General features: G+C 34.7%; 1 protein-coding gene across 2 annotated transcripts in view; it reads right to left on the reverse strand.

Moving 5' to 3' along the window:
• The window catches only part of IA-2 (tyrosine phosphatase IA-2), a 97,877-nt gene that overhangs the window by 75,523 nt on the left and 674 nt on the right, over positions 1-21,680 (reverse strand). Inside the window, exons 2-4 of one of the 2 annotated variants that reach the window (XM_074180153.1) lie at positions 13,308-13,401; positions 3,615-3,665; positions 3,390-3,450 (exon numbers count right to left, since the gene is read on the reverse strand). In XM_074180153.1, the coding sequence (XP_074036254.1) occupies positions 3,390-3,450; positions 3,615-3,665; positions 13,308-13,398 (203 nt within the window). In that variant the 5' untranslated portion in view covers positions 13,399-13,401. Of the gene's footprint in view, positions 1-3,389; positions 3,451-3,614; positions 3,666-8,131; positions 8,225-13,307; positions 13,402-21,680 lie in introns of those variants that run through there. The other variant, XM_074180154.1, reaches the window with a different exon arrangement.

Consider the following 21,680-nt stretch of genomic DNA (forward strand, 5'->3'; position numbering starts at 1 on the left):
CACGGAATCATTGCAAAGAATCAATTTCCTATTGATATTACTTTAGAAAACATCTTGAAATTAGAGAGAATCATAAACATCGAATGTTTTATTCTGAATAATAGAATAACCTTTCTTTTACATGTTCCAATCACATATCCATACATTTTCGATTACTATCACTTATATTCAATCCCTACATATAGTCAAAGTCAGTTCAAGGCACTTATACTCAAAAATTCATTTTTACTGAAGAACTCAGAATATTTCACATTCAAAAGCGACGATTGTGTCAAAGTAGAACCACAATTCTATGTCTGCAAGAAAATGCCGATTAGAGAAATTTCTGGAAATCTCTGTGAGCTGCAACTCCTGAAGATGGAAGACACTTCCACATGTAGACAAATCGATGTTAGGATTACTAAGCCAATAGCTAACCAACTGGAGGACTCTACCCAATGGATAGCGATATTTCCAAATAAAACGACAATCCACCTACAATGTAATGAACAAGAGGAAGTTCAAAGAATAATTGGATCCTATTTAATTGACATCCCAGTAGGCTGTAGAATCAAAGCGAATCAAATCGAAATAATCAATGAAGAAAATGTAATCAATAGCAATCAAATAATATTGATTCCCGAATTGAACCAAGATCGCAACCCTCCAAGAAGTGTAAATATGAGCTTTCAATTGGACGATGTTGACCTGAAAGAACTCCAAAACCTGAAAAATCAGCTAATTGATAACAATCCTGAAATAACATTCAACCAAGGCGGACTTTACCAATCACCGAGTATATGGACTTTAGTGGTTTACTTAGCGATCATATCAATGATAGTTTACTTCTTGTACAGGAAAAATGTACTTCGATGTTGCACCAATAAGAAGCCAAGTCAAGAAGAGAACCAATTACAAGTAGTAAATGAAGTAACCGATCTATCCACTGTTCAACTACCCCGCTGTGCATGATAGTTGAATCTTCGGGGGGAGGAATTATCTCACCACCTAGGACAATCCCGCTGATCTAGCAGTACCACCACCCTGTTCCAGATGCTGACAAGACAGTTCTCACAGGAGCGCACATCTTCGAAGCTTCGCATCCAGAGTCAGTCAGATTTCATTCCTCAAAGCAACAACACGTATAATTTCATATATTTTGTATTTCTGTAATTTTTCATTTTCAAGTTTGTAACAATAAAAGTATTTTTTAAAAAGCAAGTTTAGTGCCGTCGATAGTTAATTCACGTTAGAAAATAAATCACAGTTGGATATTGTTTTTACGGACTTCAGAAAGGCATTTGATCAGGTGCATCATGACTTACTCCTAGAAAAGCTTAGTGGCTATGGATTCTCTAGAAATGTGCTTGAATTGATGGAGAATTATCTTCAAAAACGATATTTCAGGGTCAAAAATAATGGAAATACTTCAGGAAAATTTCTGGCTAATTCTGGAGTTCCACAAGGCTCGAACCTAGGACCTCTTCTGTTTTTACTTTTTATTAATGATTTGTCTTCAACTCTTGAATTTTCGGAGTGCTTACTTTTTGCAGATGACTTAAAACTCTTCAAACGTATTCAAACTGTTCGAGACTGTATAGGTCTGCAGAGAGATATTGATAAAACCATGGATTTAAAAAAATGTTCTGTACTCTCAATCACCCGTATTAAAGAGCCAATTCTGTTTGAATATGAAATGAAGGGAGAGATCCTAGAGAGAAAAACTGAAATAAAGGATCTTGGTGTTACCTATAATTCACAATTCAACTTTTCCACTCACATTAATAACATGATTAAGTCCGCTAATCGTATTTTAGGTTTTGTTATCAGACAAACATCGAATTTTGCCAATATTAACACCATTAAATTATTATATTATTCCCTGGTCAGGCCTAAACTAGAATATGCCTCAATTATTTGGTCCGGTGAATATCAAACATATCTAAATAATTTGGAAAGAGTACAAAACAAACTGTTGAGATATTTGTATTTTTAAAAGTACCACGTGTGGCCTAATTATAATACCGTCAGGACATATCAATTAAGATCGGAATTCAAGATACTATCCTTAGACCAGAGACGAACTTTAACATCAATGATATTCCTGTATAAATTAATAAACAATTTAACAAATTCCCCAGAAATCCTCAATATGCTTCCATTTAATGTACCTCCACGGTGTATACGTTCCACACCAATGTTAAATACCTCTGCAATATGTACATCATCGAGAGCACCTCTTTTAGCTATGATTAAATTAGCAAACAATTTCAATCTACTTATGGATTTAGATTGGACCTTACCTCTATCAGTTTTTCGTAAAACAATTTTAGAACAAATATTGAATTCAACTCTGTCAAACTAAACATATATTTGATGAATCCAGTCAATGCAGTTATGGACGACTCCCTACAAGTCTGGTATCAGTTAGTAATAGTTTAGTAATCTAGATCTATATTTAATAGCTATCATTGTAGTGAATTTGCCAACAGTTTATCCATGTAATTAGTCTTTAATGGACTGTATGGGTAATAAATACAAATAAATAAATAAATAAATAAATTTGTGTTTTTATTTGAGTCAAACCAGCCTTCACTTTCCTTATTTCACTCTCAATAACTTCATACAATGTATGTTTGTTAGAGGCATGTGTAAAATTGCGGTATCATCAGCAAATAATGTAAATCCATCTTGGATGTTAATAGACGATTTGTCGTTAATGTAAATCAAAAATGAAAGTGGGCCCAGAACCGAACCGCAAGTAATTTTACTTTCATTTGAGTATGGTGTGGTTTTGAACACCTGAGTGCGATCTGTTAAGTTTGACTCAAACCGAACTAGTTATACCGTATCTACTGAGTTTCCGTAAAAGAATCTTGTGGTTTACGCAATCAAATGCTTTGGCCATATCACAGAAGACCGCAGCCACTGTTTCTTTGTCATTTATGTTGGAATGAACATTGAATAGAAATGAAAGTATGGCATCGGAAGTGTTTTTTTTATTTTTGAAACCAAACTGGCAATCCCTTGTTATTTTGTTTTCATTCAGTCTTGTTTTAAAAAATTTTTCTATCAGTTCGTTGAATCAGACTCTACCGATTCTTTAGGAAAAATCAACTGTAACGCATGTCAATATATTTTGCCATTTTTATACTCGTATATATATATTTGTTACTCATCTGAAAACAAATATCAAGAATAAACCTGAGGTGGTGGGAAATTGAAGTATATCATTCAAACGCCAGACATATTTTCTCGAACCGAGCTACTCTGATGAGGAAAACCAACAGGAACAGAAACTGTGCTACATCATTGTTATCTTTATATAAACAATATGTACTTCGTACATAAACCAGAAGTCCAAGCCATAAATCGATAAAACACTTTGAAATTGTATTGGAAATACAAACCTGTATAAATCGTCCTCTTCGACATCGCCGATTGGTCTTAAGCATCGTCCAAATGCCAAATCTGAAAAACAAAAAATCGCATATTTTTCACAACACGAGAGTCGTAATATTGTTGTTTACTTGGTATGAGGACATTTATTTCAAGTGAATTGTCTTTGTTCGATTTCATTAAGATCTATTGCCACCATAAATTTTGAAAGGAATAAAAATTAGTGATAAACTCACCATCGTAGCACCATTCCTGTTCTAAGCAGAGTTTCTCACTGAATAAACATCCTGAAAAAAAAAATTAATCGTTACACGATTTTCTTCAGCGTCTTCAGTATGTGTTATTCGTTTCGTTATTATTTACGATTCAAAAGACATTTCTGGCTGGTTCTCATGAAAAAATAAATGAGTGAACCTCAAGCAATATTATCAACTTTTAATAAAGCTTCTTTGCCAAACATCGATATTTTCACTCTTGAAGAGAATCGATGCTTATATACAAGGGTATTCAAATTCAAATTTATACGTGATGATCTTGTGAACTGTAAGAGATAGAGAGCACTGATATCGAAGAAACAACTCTTGCTTATTTTGTTTCCGAAATATATGAAATAAACCCAAAATTTTTAAGCTGTATTTTTGTAAGTTTCCCAAATTGAAGCACCCCTATCTTTAAAATTCACAGATCTGTATATATGTAAGTGTTATGTTCAACAATGTTCACATCATATTGAGAAATTACATTTGCCTCAATATTCCTAAAAGTTTCGATGATTTAATGATCACTCACTTTGGACCTAACCTAACCTAACCTGACCTTCTTTAATCGTAAACTTTTCAAGTATTACTGTTTCAGATCTTAAGATCATCAGATTGTCAAATTACCTAAACTGTCAGGAATATCAAGATGAATTTAATGATTTGCCAATCGAGAAATTACTACAAGAAATATATACCTGCATTTAAATTTCAATGTCAAGGGATGATACCCTTTCCAAAAGTTCTATGAATATATTATTAGTAATTTGTATAAAATGCTTAAAGTCAATAACTTATTCATTCGATTAGTATTAATATAACTGTCAATTACCACATTGTATGTGACCATTATTTCAAACTTCGAAATAAATATAGTAAGATATTTTTACGTTTAAAAAAGAACGATATGAAGTGAATTGTTTTGTTATTTCTCAATAGGTAGCAACTAGGTAGCATTTATGTTAAGAATTCCCCGACTTCGCAAGATCAGCTCCACCGCTCCGACTTCTCGCAAATAACATCGTCATATAATATTTGAAACAATTCACAAAAAACATTAATGAACCAAAGAGCTTGATATTCCTCTTGATCACTACGTGTGGAAATGTGTTTGATAGTTTTGGAATTTATCGGGTTCAGTCAAACAGACAAAACACGGCGGGAAATTGTTGTACTAGATACATTTATGCTGTCCATTATTTTCCAAATTTCAATTTATTACCTCTTTTCAGCTGTATTACTGTCGAACCAAAGCGCCAAACAGCCCGAACAATGTAGCCATGATATTATTATTGAACCCACTGTTCGACGTTGTTTTGTGAAATCTCGTTCCGGAGATTTCAGCCTTGAAGATGAGCCCCGAAGTGGTCGACCTCCAGTAATCCAGGACGAGTATTTGAAGAACCTGGTGTAGACTGCACGTAATCCAATGCACAGTCAGTGCATTAGATTACGGAAGAACTGAGCGTCAGCTACCATGCGATTTTTGATAGTTTTGAAGGTATTGTAAAGGTCAAAAAGCTCGAAGAGTAGGTGTCTCACGATTTGAATGATCGACAGAAATAGTCACGTTTCCGGTCTGTTCTTCTTTTCTTTTGCATGGGATCGTCACGTGTGATAAAACGTGCATCCTCTACGACAACAGGAGACTTTCAGGATAGTAGTTGGACACCGATGAGCCATCCAAGCACTTTCCGAAGTCGAAAACCCTCCAAGGAATTCGTTTATATAGTTTCTCAAAAACGGGTTTGTTCTTAGTGGCCCAGTTGGCTATCAGTAGCTATGTTTTGTGTTGATAAAATGTATTTTACACGTTTTATATTAGCTTCACCTGTATGTATGTATGTTTTTGTATGTATGTTTGTTTGTAACTCTCAATCTCGGGATCTGTATTGACAGAATTATCGGCATTATTTCTTGATCTATTCGCAGTGTCATCATTAAAGTGCGCACCATATGGGAAACTTTTTTTTCGAAAAGTTTCAATGAAGTTTAACTTCGGCACTTGTTTGTGCTTTGAATTTAACTCAAAATGATGTGGACAACTGCGACCCACTGTCGTTCAGTGTTTGTCAAATTCAACTTTTTTTTTGAAAAAAATTGAAAAAGTGCATTTCTAGATCGAATTTTATAAAAAGTTACTTGAAAAAGTCTACGCAAATTTTATATCCATATGCCAAATTTTAGCAACTAGGATAAAGTTAACGGTTTGCTTATTTTTGACAGATATCCCCTTTATTTTAAAAAACAAGTTCGATTAATTGTCATCAATTCATGTATACATAACAAACTCATCATGGAGTTTAACTTTTCTGATACATTTTTACTTATACGGACATTTTCAGAGAGAAATTAAAAATGTGCTATAAAAATTTTAACATGACTGGTGCAAAGTTTCAATCACTTGGCTATTTTCTTAAACAACCCTTTGATTTCGAAAAAGCAGAGGCAGTTAAAAAAAATGCAAATAATTTCGATAGAACTATTATTATTATAAATTTTAAACAACAATAATATTATATAAAATACAAATGGATACAAAAAATTACTTATTGATCTAAATGAGGTTGTCAAACACTTATAGCCTAAATTTCAGTATGTCGTCCTTCACGTTCAATACAAATTATGGCCCTTCTACTGACATCTGTAACTGCATTTTTCATAAATCGGGGATTTATATTTGCACAGCACTCGCGAATGGTATTTTCCAGATGTTGTATGTCAGTAAATGGTCTACTTCGGTACACTTTTTGTTTCAGGTAACCCCACAAGAAAAAGTCTAAAGGCGTCAAGTCGGGTGATCTAGGTGGCCAATAATGTTCCCAGTTACGTCCAATAACTTTGCCTCTGAACATTTGTTGGAGGTACTGTTTTACAGCAACCGTGTGATGTATTGGTGCGCCATCAAGCTGATACCATAGGTCGTATTTAATATTTAAAGGCATATTATCTAAAACTTCACTGACCTCATTATTTAAAAGGTTGAGATAACCGACGGATGTTAAATTTTCCCTAAAGTAAAATGGCCCAATTATTTGGTCGTTAAGTATCCCACACCATACATTAGTTTTAAAGGAATACTGATCACCACATTCAACTGTGAAATTGTGATTTTCTTGGGCCCACCATCGGCAAATTTGAGAACTTACCGTTCCATTTGAAGAGAACGTTGCCTCATCTGTCCATAAAATTTTATACGGAAACTTTACATTTTCTTCTCTCTCTCTCTCCTTGAAACCAGAATGAAAACCCCAAATGGACATCAAATTCTCGTTTTTTCAATGTGTTAATAAATTTTGGCTTGTAAGGCCTAAATTTATTCTTTAATAAAAATTTTCTAACACTTTCCCTCTTGTAATCGGTATTTTTTATAATATCGGTTATGCTCGTTTGCCCTTGTTCAATAACTTTTAAACAAATGTTAAGTTGGACCTCATCATCATATTTACTTGGGGTGTGCTTTTTCTTAAATTGATTTGCTACGGATCCTGTTTCTCTGAATTTCGACATTATCCTTGACACAGTTGTACGTTGAACATTTTTTCCTGGATGCCGTTCATTAAAAATGTTAGCTACTTGCCGGTATGGTGTATTCTCACCACATATTAAAACTATTTCTATTCTTTCCTGAAGAGACAACATTATTGCAACAATAACTGTTAAAAATTTGACAAGTAAATCAACAACTTGACACTACCATAGCATGCATTTTGTTTTTCACGACCTACTTAAAAATTTTATTCAACGTGATTAAGCATCCTTACCGCCCTAGTTAGTGTTCATAAATAATCTGTAAATACTGAATATTGAAATTTTAATGTAATTTCAACTCTAGTAATTGTATTAATACTTATTGCAGTTTTTGAGTTGTGTCTGCTGTTTCAAAATTGAAGGTACTGACGTTTGTTTAAGAAAATAGCCAAGTGATTTATAGCACATTTTTAATTTCTCTCTAAAAATGTCCGTATAAGTAAAAATTTATCAGAAAAGTTAAACTCCGTGATGAGTTTGTTAAGTATACATGAATTGATGACAATTAACTGAACTTGTTTTTTAAAGTAAAGGGGATATCTGTCAAAAATAAGCAAAACGTTAGCATTATCCTAGTTGCATAAAATTTGGCATATGGATATAAAATTGCCGTAGACATAACTTTTTCAAGTAACTTTTTGTTAAATGCTATCTAGAAATGCACTGAACGTCAGTGGGTCGCAGTTGCCCACATCATTTTAATTTAAATTTAAAGCACAAACAAGTGCCGAAGTTAAACTTCATTGAAACTTTTCGAAAAAAAGTTTCCCATATGGTGCGCACTTTAATGGTGACACTGTAGATACAAAATAAGATAAGGATGATTGTAACTCGAGTATTTTTGATAAAATATAGAGCTTCAAACAGTATATTGACAGCATTGTGGTTTATATATTCGAAATGAAGATTCAAAAATATCAAACAACAATTCAATATTACTGAAAATACAAAGCATATATACCTACATGAAAATTCACTGAAACTATCTCGTATCAAAAACAAATACACACACAAATACAGGATACTAGAATGACACACCTAACTCAATTCGATTCATTATTCGATTGCTAACAATGTTATTTTCTGATGTGACCTTCAATCAATATAAAAATAAATAGTGAGTTGATGTATAACGATGTTACAAAATGAACCCTTATTTTTCCCGATTCTGTTTTGTTATTTTCTTCTTGACAAACAAGTTGTATTTTATTTTAAACATACGACGAGTAAGAATTCGAGCCGTTCGCTGATCGATTTCATAGGATTTTATCTGAACAGTAGTATATCTCTTTCATGTACTATTTTAAGCAGAAACAAAATAATATGAATAATATGAAAACATTTAGATCTGATTCCAATTGGTTGGTCAAACTTACATAAAAAAAACTTTACTCTGATAGGGGGAAAAATAATTTTGTCTTCGATCTTCGGGTACTCATAACATTCTTTACGTATTTTTTTTATTTTCACTCGGCTTCTGTCAAAGTATTTTCTACAGTTTCTTCTATTTGAATTTACAACTGCTGTCGAAATTGGTTATTGTTTTTTATTATTTCTTTGTTTACGTAGCCATTTCGGAGTTTTATGCATTTCTTTTAGATCGTACCCCACGTTTAGGTTTTATTTTACAAGTTTCTGTACATGTGATTTCTTTTCATGCATGTTTTTCAGTTCCTTCTCATTCTTACTTCGAATATTTTTTATCTCTGAGTTTATATCATAGTTTTCAAGTATTTCCATACTCTGGAAAAGGTTCTTCTTCAGAATTATTGCTTTTTCATCCATTTGCTCCGTTTCTTGGGTCACCGTATGTTTTCAATATACCTTGTCTGTTGAAATCAAACAAAAATCATTTCCCCACCCTCTTTTCTTATTGAACCACTCTGTTGCAAACCTTAATAGTCTTGACACTGCTAAAACGATTCAAAGAATAATTAATTCACTATGAAGGATAGTGAGGTGTTGAGAGGGTTTAAATTTTGTCATTTTGACCTAAAGGCCAACTTCTTCATCCATCTTGCAACTTTATCTTGAATGCTTCATATTTGACACTTCAGAAGAATCACATATTTGACATAGGTATTCGACAAATTTCCACAAAAAAAAATAATACAAGAGTTTCTTGTAGAGAACTTTATGATGAAAAAAATACCATTTTATGAGATATTATACAATTGATGGATGTAGCTACGTGGTAGAAGATCATCATGAAAAATGAAAATTAAAACATCGTTTGTTTTTCCTATGTTCGGAAAAGGACATTTTCGAACGAATACAATATTGTATTCTTTAGAAAATGTCCTTGTAGAATCTAAACTTCCTATATTTTCATACCAATTGTATTCATAACTACACGTTATTGTAGTTTCGTCCTACAAGGAAAATATTGTATTTGTTTGAAAAAAGACATTTTCAAACGAATACAGCATTGTATACGTTTGGAAATGTCCTTGTAGGACGAAACTGCAATAACGTGTAGTTATGAATACAAGTGGTATGAAAATATAGGAAGTTTTAATTCTCATTTTTCGAAAATAAAGTAATTATTGAAGATGCAGAAGCTATGGGAAAAAATAGCTTATCGCTGGGGATGTCCCTCCACAATATCATCCTTTGGAAAAATCCGTTAATAAATGTATGTACATGATCCGAATTAATAATGATCTGTGTTAAAGTTTACTGTATTCAAACAACCTTAATTTGTATCAATTTCTTCAATTAGTTTATTGAAATAAACTTTTCCCTCACCAGAACTGAAATGGTGTCTCTCAATGCGAATTTCGTACACCAAGTTGGTATCATCAGGAGCTTCTATAAGATATATTAATGTTTTATATGCATCTATACGAATCATTATCTTGCATAACGGGGAGTAATCATTTTTTAATATTTTATTGTTTTTCCTAATGTTATTTACTTCTTGACTGATACCAAATCTTTACCTTTTTTCTACCATTAATTATGTACTAGTGTGAACAATGAGCTACTACGAATGAGACCTCTAACCTATTTCACATTCCACAATCATCACAGCTGATTCCGTAAATTCCAGACTTTCTTTTTTCGTCGTCTTTTTAGCGATATATCTGAAAGTCCTGGTATTCTTAATAACATCGGTGTTTCTTATAACTGGAATAATGACAAATACATCATCCATGTAATGGGTTCAAGTTCATACAAAGTAACACAATTCTTCTCTCGCTTCCATTTCATATCTGCTCATGAACAGATTAGCCATGTTACAATGGGCAATCCGTTGTCTCTTTTCATAGCTAATCTGTTCATGAGCAGATATGAAATGAATATAAAATTTTGTTCGTTTTTATGAGTCTACTCTGAATTGTAATATCTCATTGAATACTAATTTAATTTGATTGAAAACAGCGCCATTTGAATACGTACACTATAGTCAACGTAAAACAACTCGATTAATTTCAACAGCATGAAAATTGGGTGCTCAGAATTTGATGGGGACGATGAAGGCCGTTTTTGCCTGGTCCTGATTGGTGAAGGTTCTACCAGTGACAAAATTATCGAAGTGCTCAAAAAGATGAAAGTCGGTTGGCGAGAGGTCTATGATTTGCGGACGGGCGTTGTCGTGTGGCAGGATCGGACCTCTTCTGTTGACCAGTGCCGACTGTTAGTGACGTAATTTATGGTCGATTTCTTCATAATAGGACTCTGCTTTGATGGTTTGATCCGGTTGCAGAAAGTTATAGTGAATCACACCATCCGCTGACCACCATATAGTAACCATGGTCTTTTTTGTTAGATTTTGGTAGAACCGTATAGAAGATGACGCCCTATTCTAGGTCAGTGTTGAACAGGGTCCTCACATCCTGGATTACTGTAGGTCAACCACTTTGGGGCTCATCTTCGAAGCTGAAATCTCCGGAACAAAATTTCACAAACCAACAGTGTGTTCATTAACACTATCATTGCCAATTGCCTGTTTTTTTGTTATTTCCGTAGCGCTTTGGTTTAATTTGAATTTGTAGGAAAAAATTGGCCAAAATTACTTAACAACATCATAAAGTAATGAGCTGAACAGAGAAAATTTGAAAAAAAAATAACAGCATTGATGCAATAAGTACAAAATTCTCTATCGATCAGTAAACACCATGACACAGTAGTTTGAATATTCATCGGGATATGAAGCTACAATGACACATGGAATTAAAACGGACAAAACTTTTGAAACAATTTCTGTGACAGACAGTGAGTGGACTTGTGTAATCTGTGTTCCTCGAAAGAACTCTATATACCTATAGAGGAAATACAGCAAAGTGAAAATCAAAAAAAGTATGATAACAAACATAAAAGGATTACTAATTGTACAGTGTGGTGGAAAACTGAAAAAATTGTAATAACATGTGATATCAAAAGAGAAATAGGTTCTGCAGTGAATCAAGCGATAAGTAAATGTCTAAACACTGAATCGTTCCCACAAAACATCAAAAACGTATCGGAGGCGATAACATAAACCATTGAGAAAAAGTTATCGCAAATTGAAGAAACAGTTGCCGTACTGCAGGCCGATCTTACGAATACAAAAATGGAAAATGATTAGAAAATAGAAAAACTTGAAAACTTGGCCAGAAGAAAGATTTATGATCAGCTATTCAAAAATAGATTAAATTTGAGAATTTTAAATTTCCAGGAAAACTTAAATGAGTGGACCGTGGCAGAAATCATTGAATTATTCAATAGAAAAATGGTCATCAATATATCCCAGGATGATATTTAGATATGTTACACGGTAGGCAAGAAAGAAGAAAATAAATCAAGAGGTATTTTAATATTAAAGGAAATCGACTTAAGCAGGGTAAAGTCAGTATTTTCAATTTCTTGAAAAAAGGTTCACAGGACTCCATGTAACTAATACCAGTAATACTCCTGAAGATGTTTTTTCGAGCCAACTTCATCTGCGTTGGTTGATCAACCCCAGAAACGGACACCATAGTGTAACCTTGACTCCACTTCAGCATAGTATATAATTTTTAGTTAATCTAGACAGAGAATTAATTAAAAACAAGCGAGTTACTAGAAAACCAGCAGTTCAAATATCTCATCGTTTGGTCGGAGCCTGTCATAATCGTGCGAACGTCATCAGCAAATTTCACGCACTTTCCATCAGAAACAGATTTGGCAACTTTATCTGTATATACTCGAAATAGTAGGTCCCAAGACGGAACCGTGTGCTACTCCGAGTGATAGAGGTATCCGTTGAAAGTTGATTATTTTTTGTTACCCTTAATTACATTGATGATGGTTTCATATTGGCTTAGCCAGACACAAATGAATCGATCCATTAATTTCCAATTTACCCAAAATCTAGCTGATGTAACTTTCTTGAGAGGACCTGAGGGTTGACAGTCCAATACCATGCTGAGATCGCAAAAATTCCTAACAGGGCACTTGTCAGCGTCTATGCTATCAGCTAAATTGTCATGTCAATAATTGCATCGCGGTATTAGTGGATTTTCCACTTCGAAACCCATGCTGCGTTTTCGAAGTAATGTCATTTGTGTCATCGAAAGTTTAGAAATCGAAAAATGTATGATAAATGTCCCATTTCTTACAGCTTTTGGTTCGCACGTGTGTATAATTAAAGATAGAAAAAATATAAAAGTAAAGTAATGAATAACAATCGAACAATAAGAAATGTAGATGCATATAAAAACATCAATATTGTCTTGTGAGGAGTAGTTTCAGTCACCTCAGGCATCAGTCAGGTAGTAAATAACAAAAACGCAATAACAAAATACCAGAAATCAGTTATTTGTCAGGTGATAATTCCTGTAGATGCTTATCAAAACATTAAGATAACTTATGAGAGTAGTTTCAGTCATCTTAGGTAAGGCTCAGGTAGAAAATAACAAAAGGACAATAACAAAATACTAGAAATCAGTTATTTGCCAGGTGATAATTCGTGTAGATGCCTATTAAAACATTAACATAACTTGTGAGAGTAGTTTTAGTCATCTCCTGATGATGCTAACCTGGTTAACGAAACACGCGTCGAGAGAATTTTTGTTCTGGTGACGAAGAAGTGTTTCCAAAAAAAATAATTCCACGTCGGATGTTGTGAAATCTACTTTTCATTTACTAGTTGTTAATTAATTGAAACGTGATACTTACCAACGTTTTCTTCACCTCTAATCCCTGGAGGGCCTACCGTAGCTACCAAAAGGAGAACTGCGATCCTCAGCACTTCGCTGGGCCACGGCATGGCCTGCAAATATCATCAATTCGTTGATGTCACAAACTCCAAAAATAGTTCAATATTATGTATCTGTGATGAAGTATCAGTTTCATTTATTCAAAAAGTGTCAAGCTCCGAACCTGACTGAATTTTTTCATGAAAAACTTTGAATATTACTGGAGTTTCATCTCAACACCAAACCGTTATTTTAACACCTCGACACGTGTTTCGATCACCAAGTGATCATCTTCAAGAGGAAGATCAAACTCAGTGTTGGAAAAAACTCCAATAATATTCATTACTACACCAAAGGTTCCAAAAAGTGCATTACAAGTAGGAAAAACTTTGTTTTCCCAAACTAATATCGGAAGAATCACTTTTCTTGTTTCGACGTCAGTAACTATCCGAGGCACGAGAATAAAATCATGGTTATTTGCAATTTCATAAAAGATGTAATAGGAGAATCAAACCCAACCTCTACAAGAAAAAATTCACGAGAATAATATCCTGTCGAAGTTGGGTTCGACCCCACTATCTTTAGGTCGGGCTTATAATATCATTTTTATTTCAAAAAATATTTGAGCGATGTTTTGAATATTATTAAAATGGTATAATAGTTGGTCGATTCAAACGATTTTTCATCTATAATAATAATAAGGTTACCAATGAGCAGAACGTACCTTATTTGGATCAGCATGAATCTTGCAAGTATTGAAAGATTTCAGTTTTAGAGCTATGTATAATTGTAAAAATTTGGAATATTTTCAAATATTTGAATAGAACTAGCCGATACAATAGCTTTTTCTACGCTTGAGAGAGCCATTTTATAGCGAAACACATGTCGCGGTTTTTGTAAAACCCTTTATAGTGAAAATCACAAAATAAAATGTATTATTTAGTTTTTCAAATATTACTGTGAGACCAATTTTCTTGAAAGAAAATTATTGTGAAAATGTATTTATATTATGATGTTATTTTGGATTATTTCCTTAATAAATAACTTATAATTTCCTTTTTTTTTGACAATTACTATTTTCATGAGAGTAAACGATTATTCTAGATATTCACAAGCTATCTCTGGAGTGAAATTCATTAAGATCATTATAAACGAATGATTTTGGCTTTCCACTCCTCCATCTTGATACAAAAAATGTGGGAATCTTTCAAAGAAAAGAAGGAAGCAATCAATTTCAAAAATTAACTCTATATATAAAAATGTGTAGATCATGCAAAAAAGTAACTTTCAGGCACAAACTGGAAATTGAATTACACGAAAGAAAAATAATTTCGAAACGGATACTTTTAAAAAATAGTGAAAATCATACAATAAACTGTATTGATTAGTTTTTTAAGATGGATTTTCATCAAGTATCGGCCAGTTCTATTCAACGAATACTTTTATATGAACGCTGAATTATACGAAAAATACTTTTCTCTATTCCGTTTGTATTCCAAACATTCACTATGGAATCGAATCGGATATCATTCACAGGATTCCTACAAAATATAATTATTGAAACAAGCAAAATTTCACTTACATGAAACACTGTCATTCTCACTGATAGACATCCGATGTTTTGCCGTAAGACAACTGCCTCATCAGCTCTTCAGTACCAAATAAAGATACATTATGAGAAAAAACACTCAATTCATTAATAAAATTACGACTTTGTGTCACAGAATGAGTTGAATCCACCCATGTCATGGATGGCAGTACATAAATAATATTCGTTCGCTTATTTGATTAAATTTCAGCCACAAGAATCTTGTTTGAATTAAAATGAGTATATTTTTAAGAGAGATACATTTTTGGGAAAGAAAGGTTTTGGCTTTCTACTTTCCCATCTCGATACTAAAAATGTGGGAATCTTCCAAAGGTTCAATCAACAAATATCACAGATAAACTCTCCAGTTATTTCGATAAAAAGGAACTAAAGACTCTCTTGGGTCCTCAGCTGAGCTTAGACTTTCTCTGATAGTTTCAGGTTCAGGCCCTCTCAACCAACGTTTTGATTACCTCTCTATTTTGTTGTGGGTAGTGGTTGGAGTTTTAATTCAGAGAGTGCGAAAGTAACCCCAGCTAGACCCGTTAATGGAAAAGCATTCCTCTTCTATGTTAAAAATGTTACAGATCAGATTGGGAGAATTTCAGAGAAACACGACGTGGCCAATAAATACTATCAAAGAAAGTCTAAGGTCAGGTAAGGACCCCAGAAGCAACACCCGCGGATTCATTGTAGCTGCGGGTCTGTCCACATTGGAACCACGAAAAGAAGTATAGGTACCCGTCTCTCTTAACACAAGAGAATTTGTTGCCTCGGAAAACCCGACAAATCGGCTGTAGAGAAGGCATGTGAGAAGGCAGTCACATTATATCATTCGAAGATACAGAAATACTCTATAGAACTCAAAATTACTATTCATGAAAATATAGAGAGGCAACAGAAATTCATAAACACAGGGATAATTCCAATAGAAAGGAACAAACAATGATCATTTAAAAAATCTGGCTACCTGTCCTTAATTGTACACGAACGAGGTTAGGTAATCTAATTAAGAGAAACGAAATCAATCCCACCTATAATAATATAAAACCGGAGACAAATTCCAGCATTTCTAGTGGTTTGTGGCCTGAACCACTGTTCATGCTGTTTTCGGCGAGTGCATTGGCTTGGGATGTGGGGGTTGAGCAAATCGGCCATCAGATGCCTGCTTCCACGTAGCCCCGCTGGATACGGGAATGACAGAATCACTTGTGGTTCTGTTATTCCCTAACTGAATGGCATCCCAACGATAGCTTAATCCTAAGGAGTGTATCCGTGCCGAAAGGATGAATGACACTGAGCCTATCAGCTGTCTCTACGGAACCTTCGAGATACCGGGCACCCTCTCGTCGTAGTATCGCCTTGTAACGGTAATGCGGGGCTCTGCCCTAGCTACTCGTGGGACTTTTGTGGACAGAGTAAACTTAAAAATTCTTTCTGACGCTGAGTCTATAGAGGAGATGGCTGTCGAGCTTACGACTCCAACTGACCTCCCTGTAAACTTAGATCAGGAGCGAGTCTACAGTGGAGATGGATGTCGAGTTTACGACTCCAACTCACCTCCCTGTAAATTTAGTTCAGGAGCGAGTCTACAGAGTTGATGGATGTCGAGTTTACGACTCCAGCTGACCTCCCTGTATATTTAATTCAGGAGCGAGTATCCAGAGAAGATGGATGTCGAGTTTACGACTCCAACGGACCTCCCTGTAAATTTAGTTCAGGAGCGAGTCTACAGAGGAAATGGATGTCGAGTTTACGACTCCAATTGACCTCTCTGTAAATTCAGTTCAGGAGCGAGTCTACAGAGTTGATGGATGTCGAGTTTACGACTCCAACTGACCTCCCTGTAAATTTAATTCAGGAGCGAGTCTCCAGAGAAGATAGATGTCGAGTTTACGACTCCAACGGACCTCCCTGTAAATTTAGTTCAGGAGCGAGTCTATAGTGGAAATGGATGTCGAGTTTACGACTCCAATTGACCTCTCTGTAAATTTAGTTCAGAAGCGAGTCTACAGAGGAGATGGATGTCGAGTTCACGACTCCAATTGACTTTCCTGTAAATTTAGTTCAGGAGCGAGTCAACAGATTAGATGGATGTCGTGTTTACGACTCCAGCGGACCTCTCTGTAAATTTAGTTCAGAAGCGAGTCTACAGAGGAGATGGATGTCGAGTTCACGACTCCAATTGACCTCCCTGTAAATTTAGTTCAGGAGCGAGTCTACAGAGGAGATGGATTTCGAGTTTACGACTCCAGCGAATCTCTCTGTAAATTTAGTTCAGGAGCGAGTCTACAGAGGAGATGGATGTCGAGTTAACGACTCCAACTGATCTCCCTGTAAATTCAGTTCAGGAGCGAGAGCTGCGGCGTACGCAGAATCTGTCTCAGGTGGGGGAAATAACCCCCCATGAGCAGGTTAGCAAACATTTGCGCTCAAGTGAGGTTTCACCAAAACCAGAGGCAAAAAAGCCCTGCACGGCTGAATGTACGGCATCGTCAGGTGTAGCTGACGTGCAAAAACTCTCATATGGGAAGGTTGTCGTGGGTATCAAGGTGAGAATATTGCAACTTGACCATCCGACTACCTACCTCATTAACAGAGCATATTATACTTTGTGCCTCCCCCGCTGGGGACCAAATCAGGTCTTTAGAATTTGGCAGAGCCGTACTCTTACCATCTGACCTGAAAGATCACTCACCATACAAACTAATCGGCTTCGTTAAGAAGCTGGATTTGTTTGGCCGAGTGAGAATAGGTGTGAGCCACAATAAACCCTTGTGGGTTGCGGTGGAGGGTCGAATAGACCCATTCACTTTGGACCTAACCTAACCTAACCTTTGATAAAGTCTACCGCAGAAGCAGACGAAACGCAAGGCATAACAAATTGCAGTCCAAGGACAAAAAAAAACTACATCTCCAGCCGTGAAACTTCACAATATTTATCATCATTATGAATGGTGACAATACAATGAATTTCAACACTTGTGAAATATCATATATACTGTTTACAAAATATTGGATGATAAAATCAATCTTTCTATGAAGGCATTGAAGGGCAACTGATTATTTTACCTTCTTGATCATCACAGTTCAAACTGTCAATTATTTATAAACACCGTTTAAACTGTTTGAACTGGACAATGAGACTTATTCGACTTATTCAAAATCTCTCATAGCGAATAAATAAAACTGCAAATAACTTGAGATGAAGTCTTGCAGGAGTTACTTTACCAAGCAGCTTAGAGGTTATCAAAAATGTACCGCAAGATAAACCGCATCTGTTAAAACACATCAACTTTGCTTGTAACTATTTATGTATAGGGTGTTATTTATCTTGTTGTTTCAATGGAAATGGGAATGGTACCGCATTAGAAAGGGTTTTTGAATACCTATCCATATCTGCTATGCTTCTGATAACCAGTATGAACATTTGTTATATAGCTTTGAAATACCCACAATACATTTCCCAAAAAATGCAAAAATTAACTGAATCTTACAAAACTCAAAAGTAATTATCTGGAAATGTTGTCCGCCAATCTCAATACGAAAATACAGGTTATTTTCAAACCTTTGTAGAACAATGACACCTTCTCGCATGATCCTAGTGAATCAGGTGGAGTGATACACACTTTGATTCATATGATCAGGTCAGGTCAGGTGGTCGAGGAGACTCAATTCCCCCTCTTCGTCTTATCCAACGACCTCAAACTTGTCGTTTGAATAATTATGTGAGGAATATGAAAGAGCACCGTCCCGTTCATCATTTTCTTTCCACTTCATACATGATCACTCTTGAGAGTTTCTTGTATATACCGCATATATAGTCCTGGTCTTGCTATCGGTCTTGTATTGCCAATTGTAGAGATTTTCCAAAGGAAATTTCGATAAACAGCTGAAAAATGACCTTTTTTCATAGCTGATTCATTCATAATTTCGTACAATTTCAATTGAAATCAAAGGCGTATTCATTCAGGTCTTGAACTGACCGAATCTTATATGGATGATATTTGCATTTTTTAAATATTTGTCGGCCATTTGTACGATACACGCCTGTCACAATAGTCAAATTTCTTGTACTTGTCCATTGCAATCTGTCCCAGTACTAGTATCTTCATTGAGTACTGGATTTTCACCCTACCTATTTTTATTAGTAACCAAACCTGTTTCGCGACATTTTACAGACATTTCTGAAATAATTTACTTCAGAATACTATTTTTCCAATAGCTCCGCACCCCGATATCCAGATTCATTATTCTTTAAATGAAGTTCAATCATTTCCTTCCGGAATCAAGTACCCATGTTGAACTTGTATGGTAGTAAGTGAATAGGTGGAGTATCCACCTATTCACTATGCCTATACCTGAATCTTTTGGCTAACAAAAATAGGATACTCTTTGAACGGCGAAGACTGCAAATTAATCCTTGTAGTTCTATAGGGTCTTCCAACAGGAACTTACGAACTTTGACAATTGATAATGTGTTGAAGCTACATCTGTCAAATTAATTGTCATTTCACTCTGTTTTGCCAAATCATCATGGACGGATATAACATTCAACAACACACTCAAATAATAAAATTGGTTTATCAAATTGGGTGTTCTGTTCGGGCAACGTACCGCTCGTTCAGCCCATTTTATAGTCGCCATAATCGTCCTATCGATGGGATTATTCACAATGTGGTGGATAAATTCAAGTCCGCTGGTTCAGTGAATGATCGACCAACAGAAGATCTACGAAACGCAAGATCTGCCGAAAACATCGCCGGTGTCTGTGAGAGTGTGCATAAGGATCCGAGGCAGTCGATTCCGCGTCGCTCACAGGAATTTAGCCTTTCACAGACTACGACTTGGGACATTTTGCCTAGGGACTTGGGCCTGAGCCATAACAAAATTCAACTGATCCAGGAATGATAGTAAACCACCATAAATATCGATGTCTGTCTGCTGAATGGGCTCTGGAGCAGTTGGTAACTGACCCTAATTTTCATTGAAAAATCATCTTAGCGATGAGGCCCATTTCTGGATGAATGAGTATGTAAACAAACAAAATTGTCGATTTGAAGGCATGGTCTTCTCACGTGGAGATGACGTAAACTGGCCAGCGAGATCGTGCGATTTGAACGCGTTAGACTCTTTCTTGTAGGGTCGCAGTTGTATGCGAAAAGTACATGAAAAATTATATATTTCGAATACGCTCCACCCAGAAAAGCTGTGACGAACATTTGAACAATGTTATATTCCACACATAATGGCATCAATAGATATTTCAAGCGAATAGAAAATTTCGATGATATCCCACAAACACTTTGTTTTATTTAAATTTAAAGATAGCAAGCGCTGTGTTTTTGATGATCCACTCTGTTGATATTCCTTGAATGTGTGTTTGAAGGTGATTGACAATGTTTCATGATGATTTTCACTAGTTCGGACTTCCATTGTCTAATATATAAAATGATTTGAAATCCCTGAAACAGCTAAAAAATAATAATTAAAAATGAATAGCTGAAAATAACAATTATATCAGGCAAAAATACCCTGAAATGAAATAATAGTGGAATAAAATATAAGTAAAAATAGAACGATTGAACAAAAAATAATAATGAAAATAAAAAGCCACGTTAGTTCACGACGTTTCGATTGTTAGTATCTACAATCGTCTTCGGGTCAGCGTTCTATTTTCACTTGTATTTTATTTCACTATTATTTCATTTCGGGCTATTTTTACTTGATATAATTGTTATTTTCAACTGTTCATTTTTAATTTTTCTTTTTTAAATGTTTTAGGGATTACAAATCATTTTATATAGGTATTAGAAAGTCCGAACTAGTGAAATTCTTCCTTGAATGTATTTTAAAAATACAAAAATCGCACTCCTTATATATGAAAAGTTATATCACAGAAACATTACAAAGTGTGGAAGTAAATCATCTAACATTTGAATGAATTTTTAAAAGAAGTGTTATTTTCGAAAAATTTTCTAAATGGTAATTCAAATTTATTCAAAAATGAAATTGTCAATATCTTTAGATGGGTATCGAAATTCCTAATTCCTATAATAATCAATATTTCAAGCAAATTTTTAAAAAATGATCATAGACAAAAAATTTTTACTAAGCATATAACATATTTGTGAATATTTCTGGAATATTCAACGAAAGTCATTTTTTGTGGAGGAAAAAATCGAAACTTCTTTGACATCTGTCGAAGAAGTAAAGAAATAAGCTATCAAAAAAGGAATAACTGCGTATATATTCGAATTTTTTCATCCATTTCTGAAGACGGAGGCAGATTTTGGCCTCCGAAACGTAAAAGATAAGTATTATTTCTTAATAATTTTTTTGATAGGCAAAATTGTTAAATACGACAAATAGAAGATTGTTCTTTGTGAAAAATACTTTGATTTCTACGCAGTAACTTATCGGGGAAAACTAAAAAGTTTGCCCTTCTACACTTGTATAAAGTTCTCCATTACAATTTTTATATTTTTCAGATTGTGGAAGGTAACAATTACCCAAAAAAGGTCGATAAAAAATTTCTGGAATATTTCACCTGTGAAGTTTCCCGAATATCTTGCATAAAATAATAATGAATGAAACGTAGTTGCGAGCTTCCTCAAATAATTAAATTCAGTTTACACCATTACTACCAATTGGAGTGGTAACAGATTACCCGAGTCTGATAAGGATAAGAACATGAAGGACTAAAATTTCACAAAAATCAATACTCGATGTCCTCTTGGAATGTTCATGAAGTACATTTATCTA

The sequence above is a fragment of the Leptinotarsa decemlineata genome, unplaced genomic scaffold, assembly GCF_025532065.1.
Source record: "Leptinotarsa decemlineata unplaced genomic scaffold, Ldec_3_MD MMD2_tig00026294_RagTag_RagTag, whole genome shotgun sequence".
NCBI classification, from domain to species: Eukaryota; Metazoa; Arthropoda; class Insecta; order Coleoptera; family Chrysomelidae; genus Leptinotarsa; species Leptinotarsa decemlineata.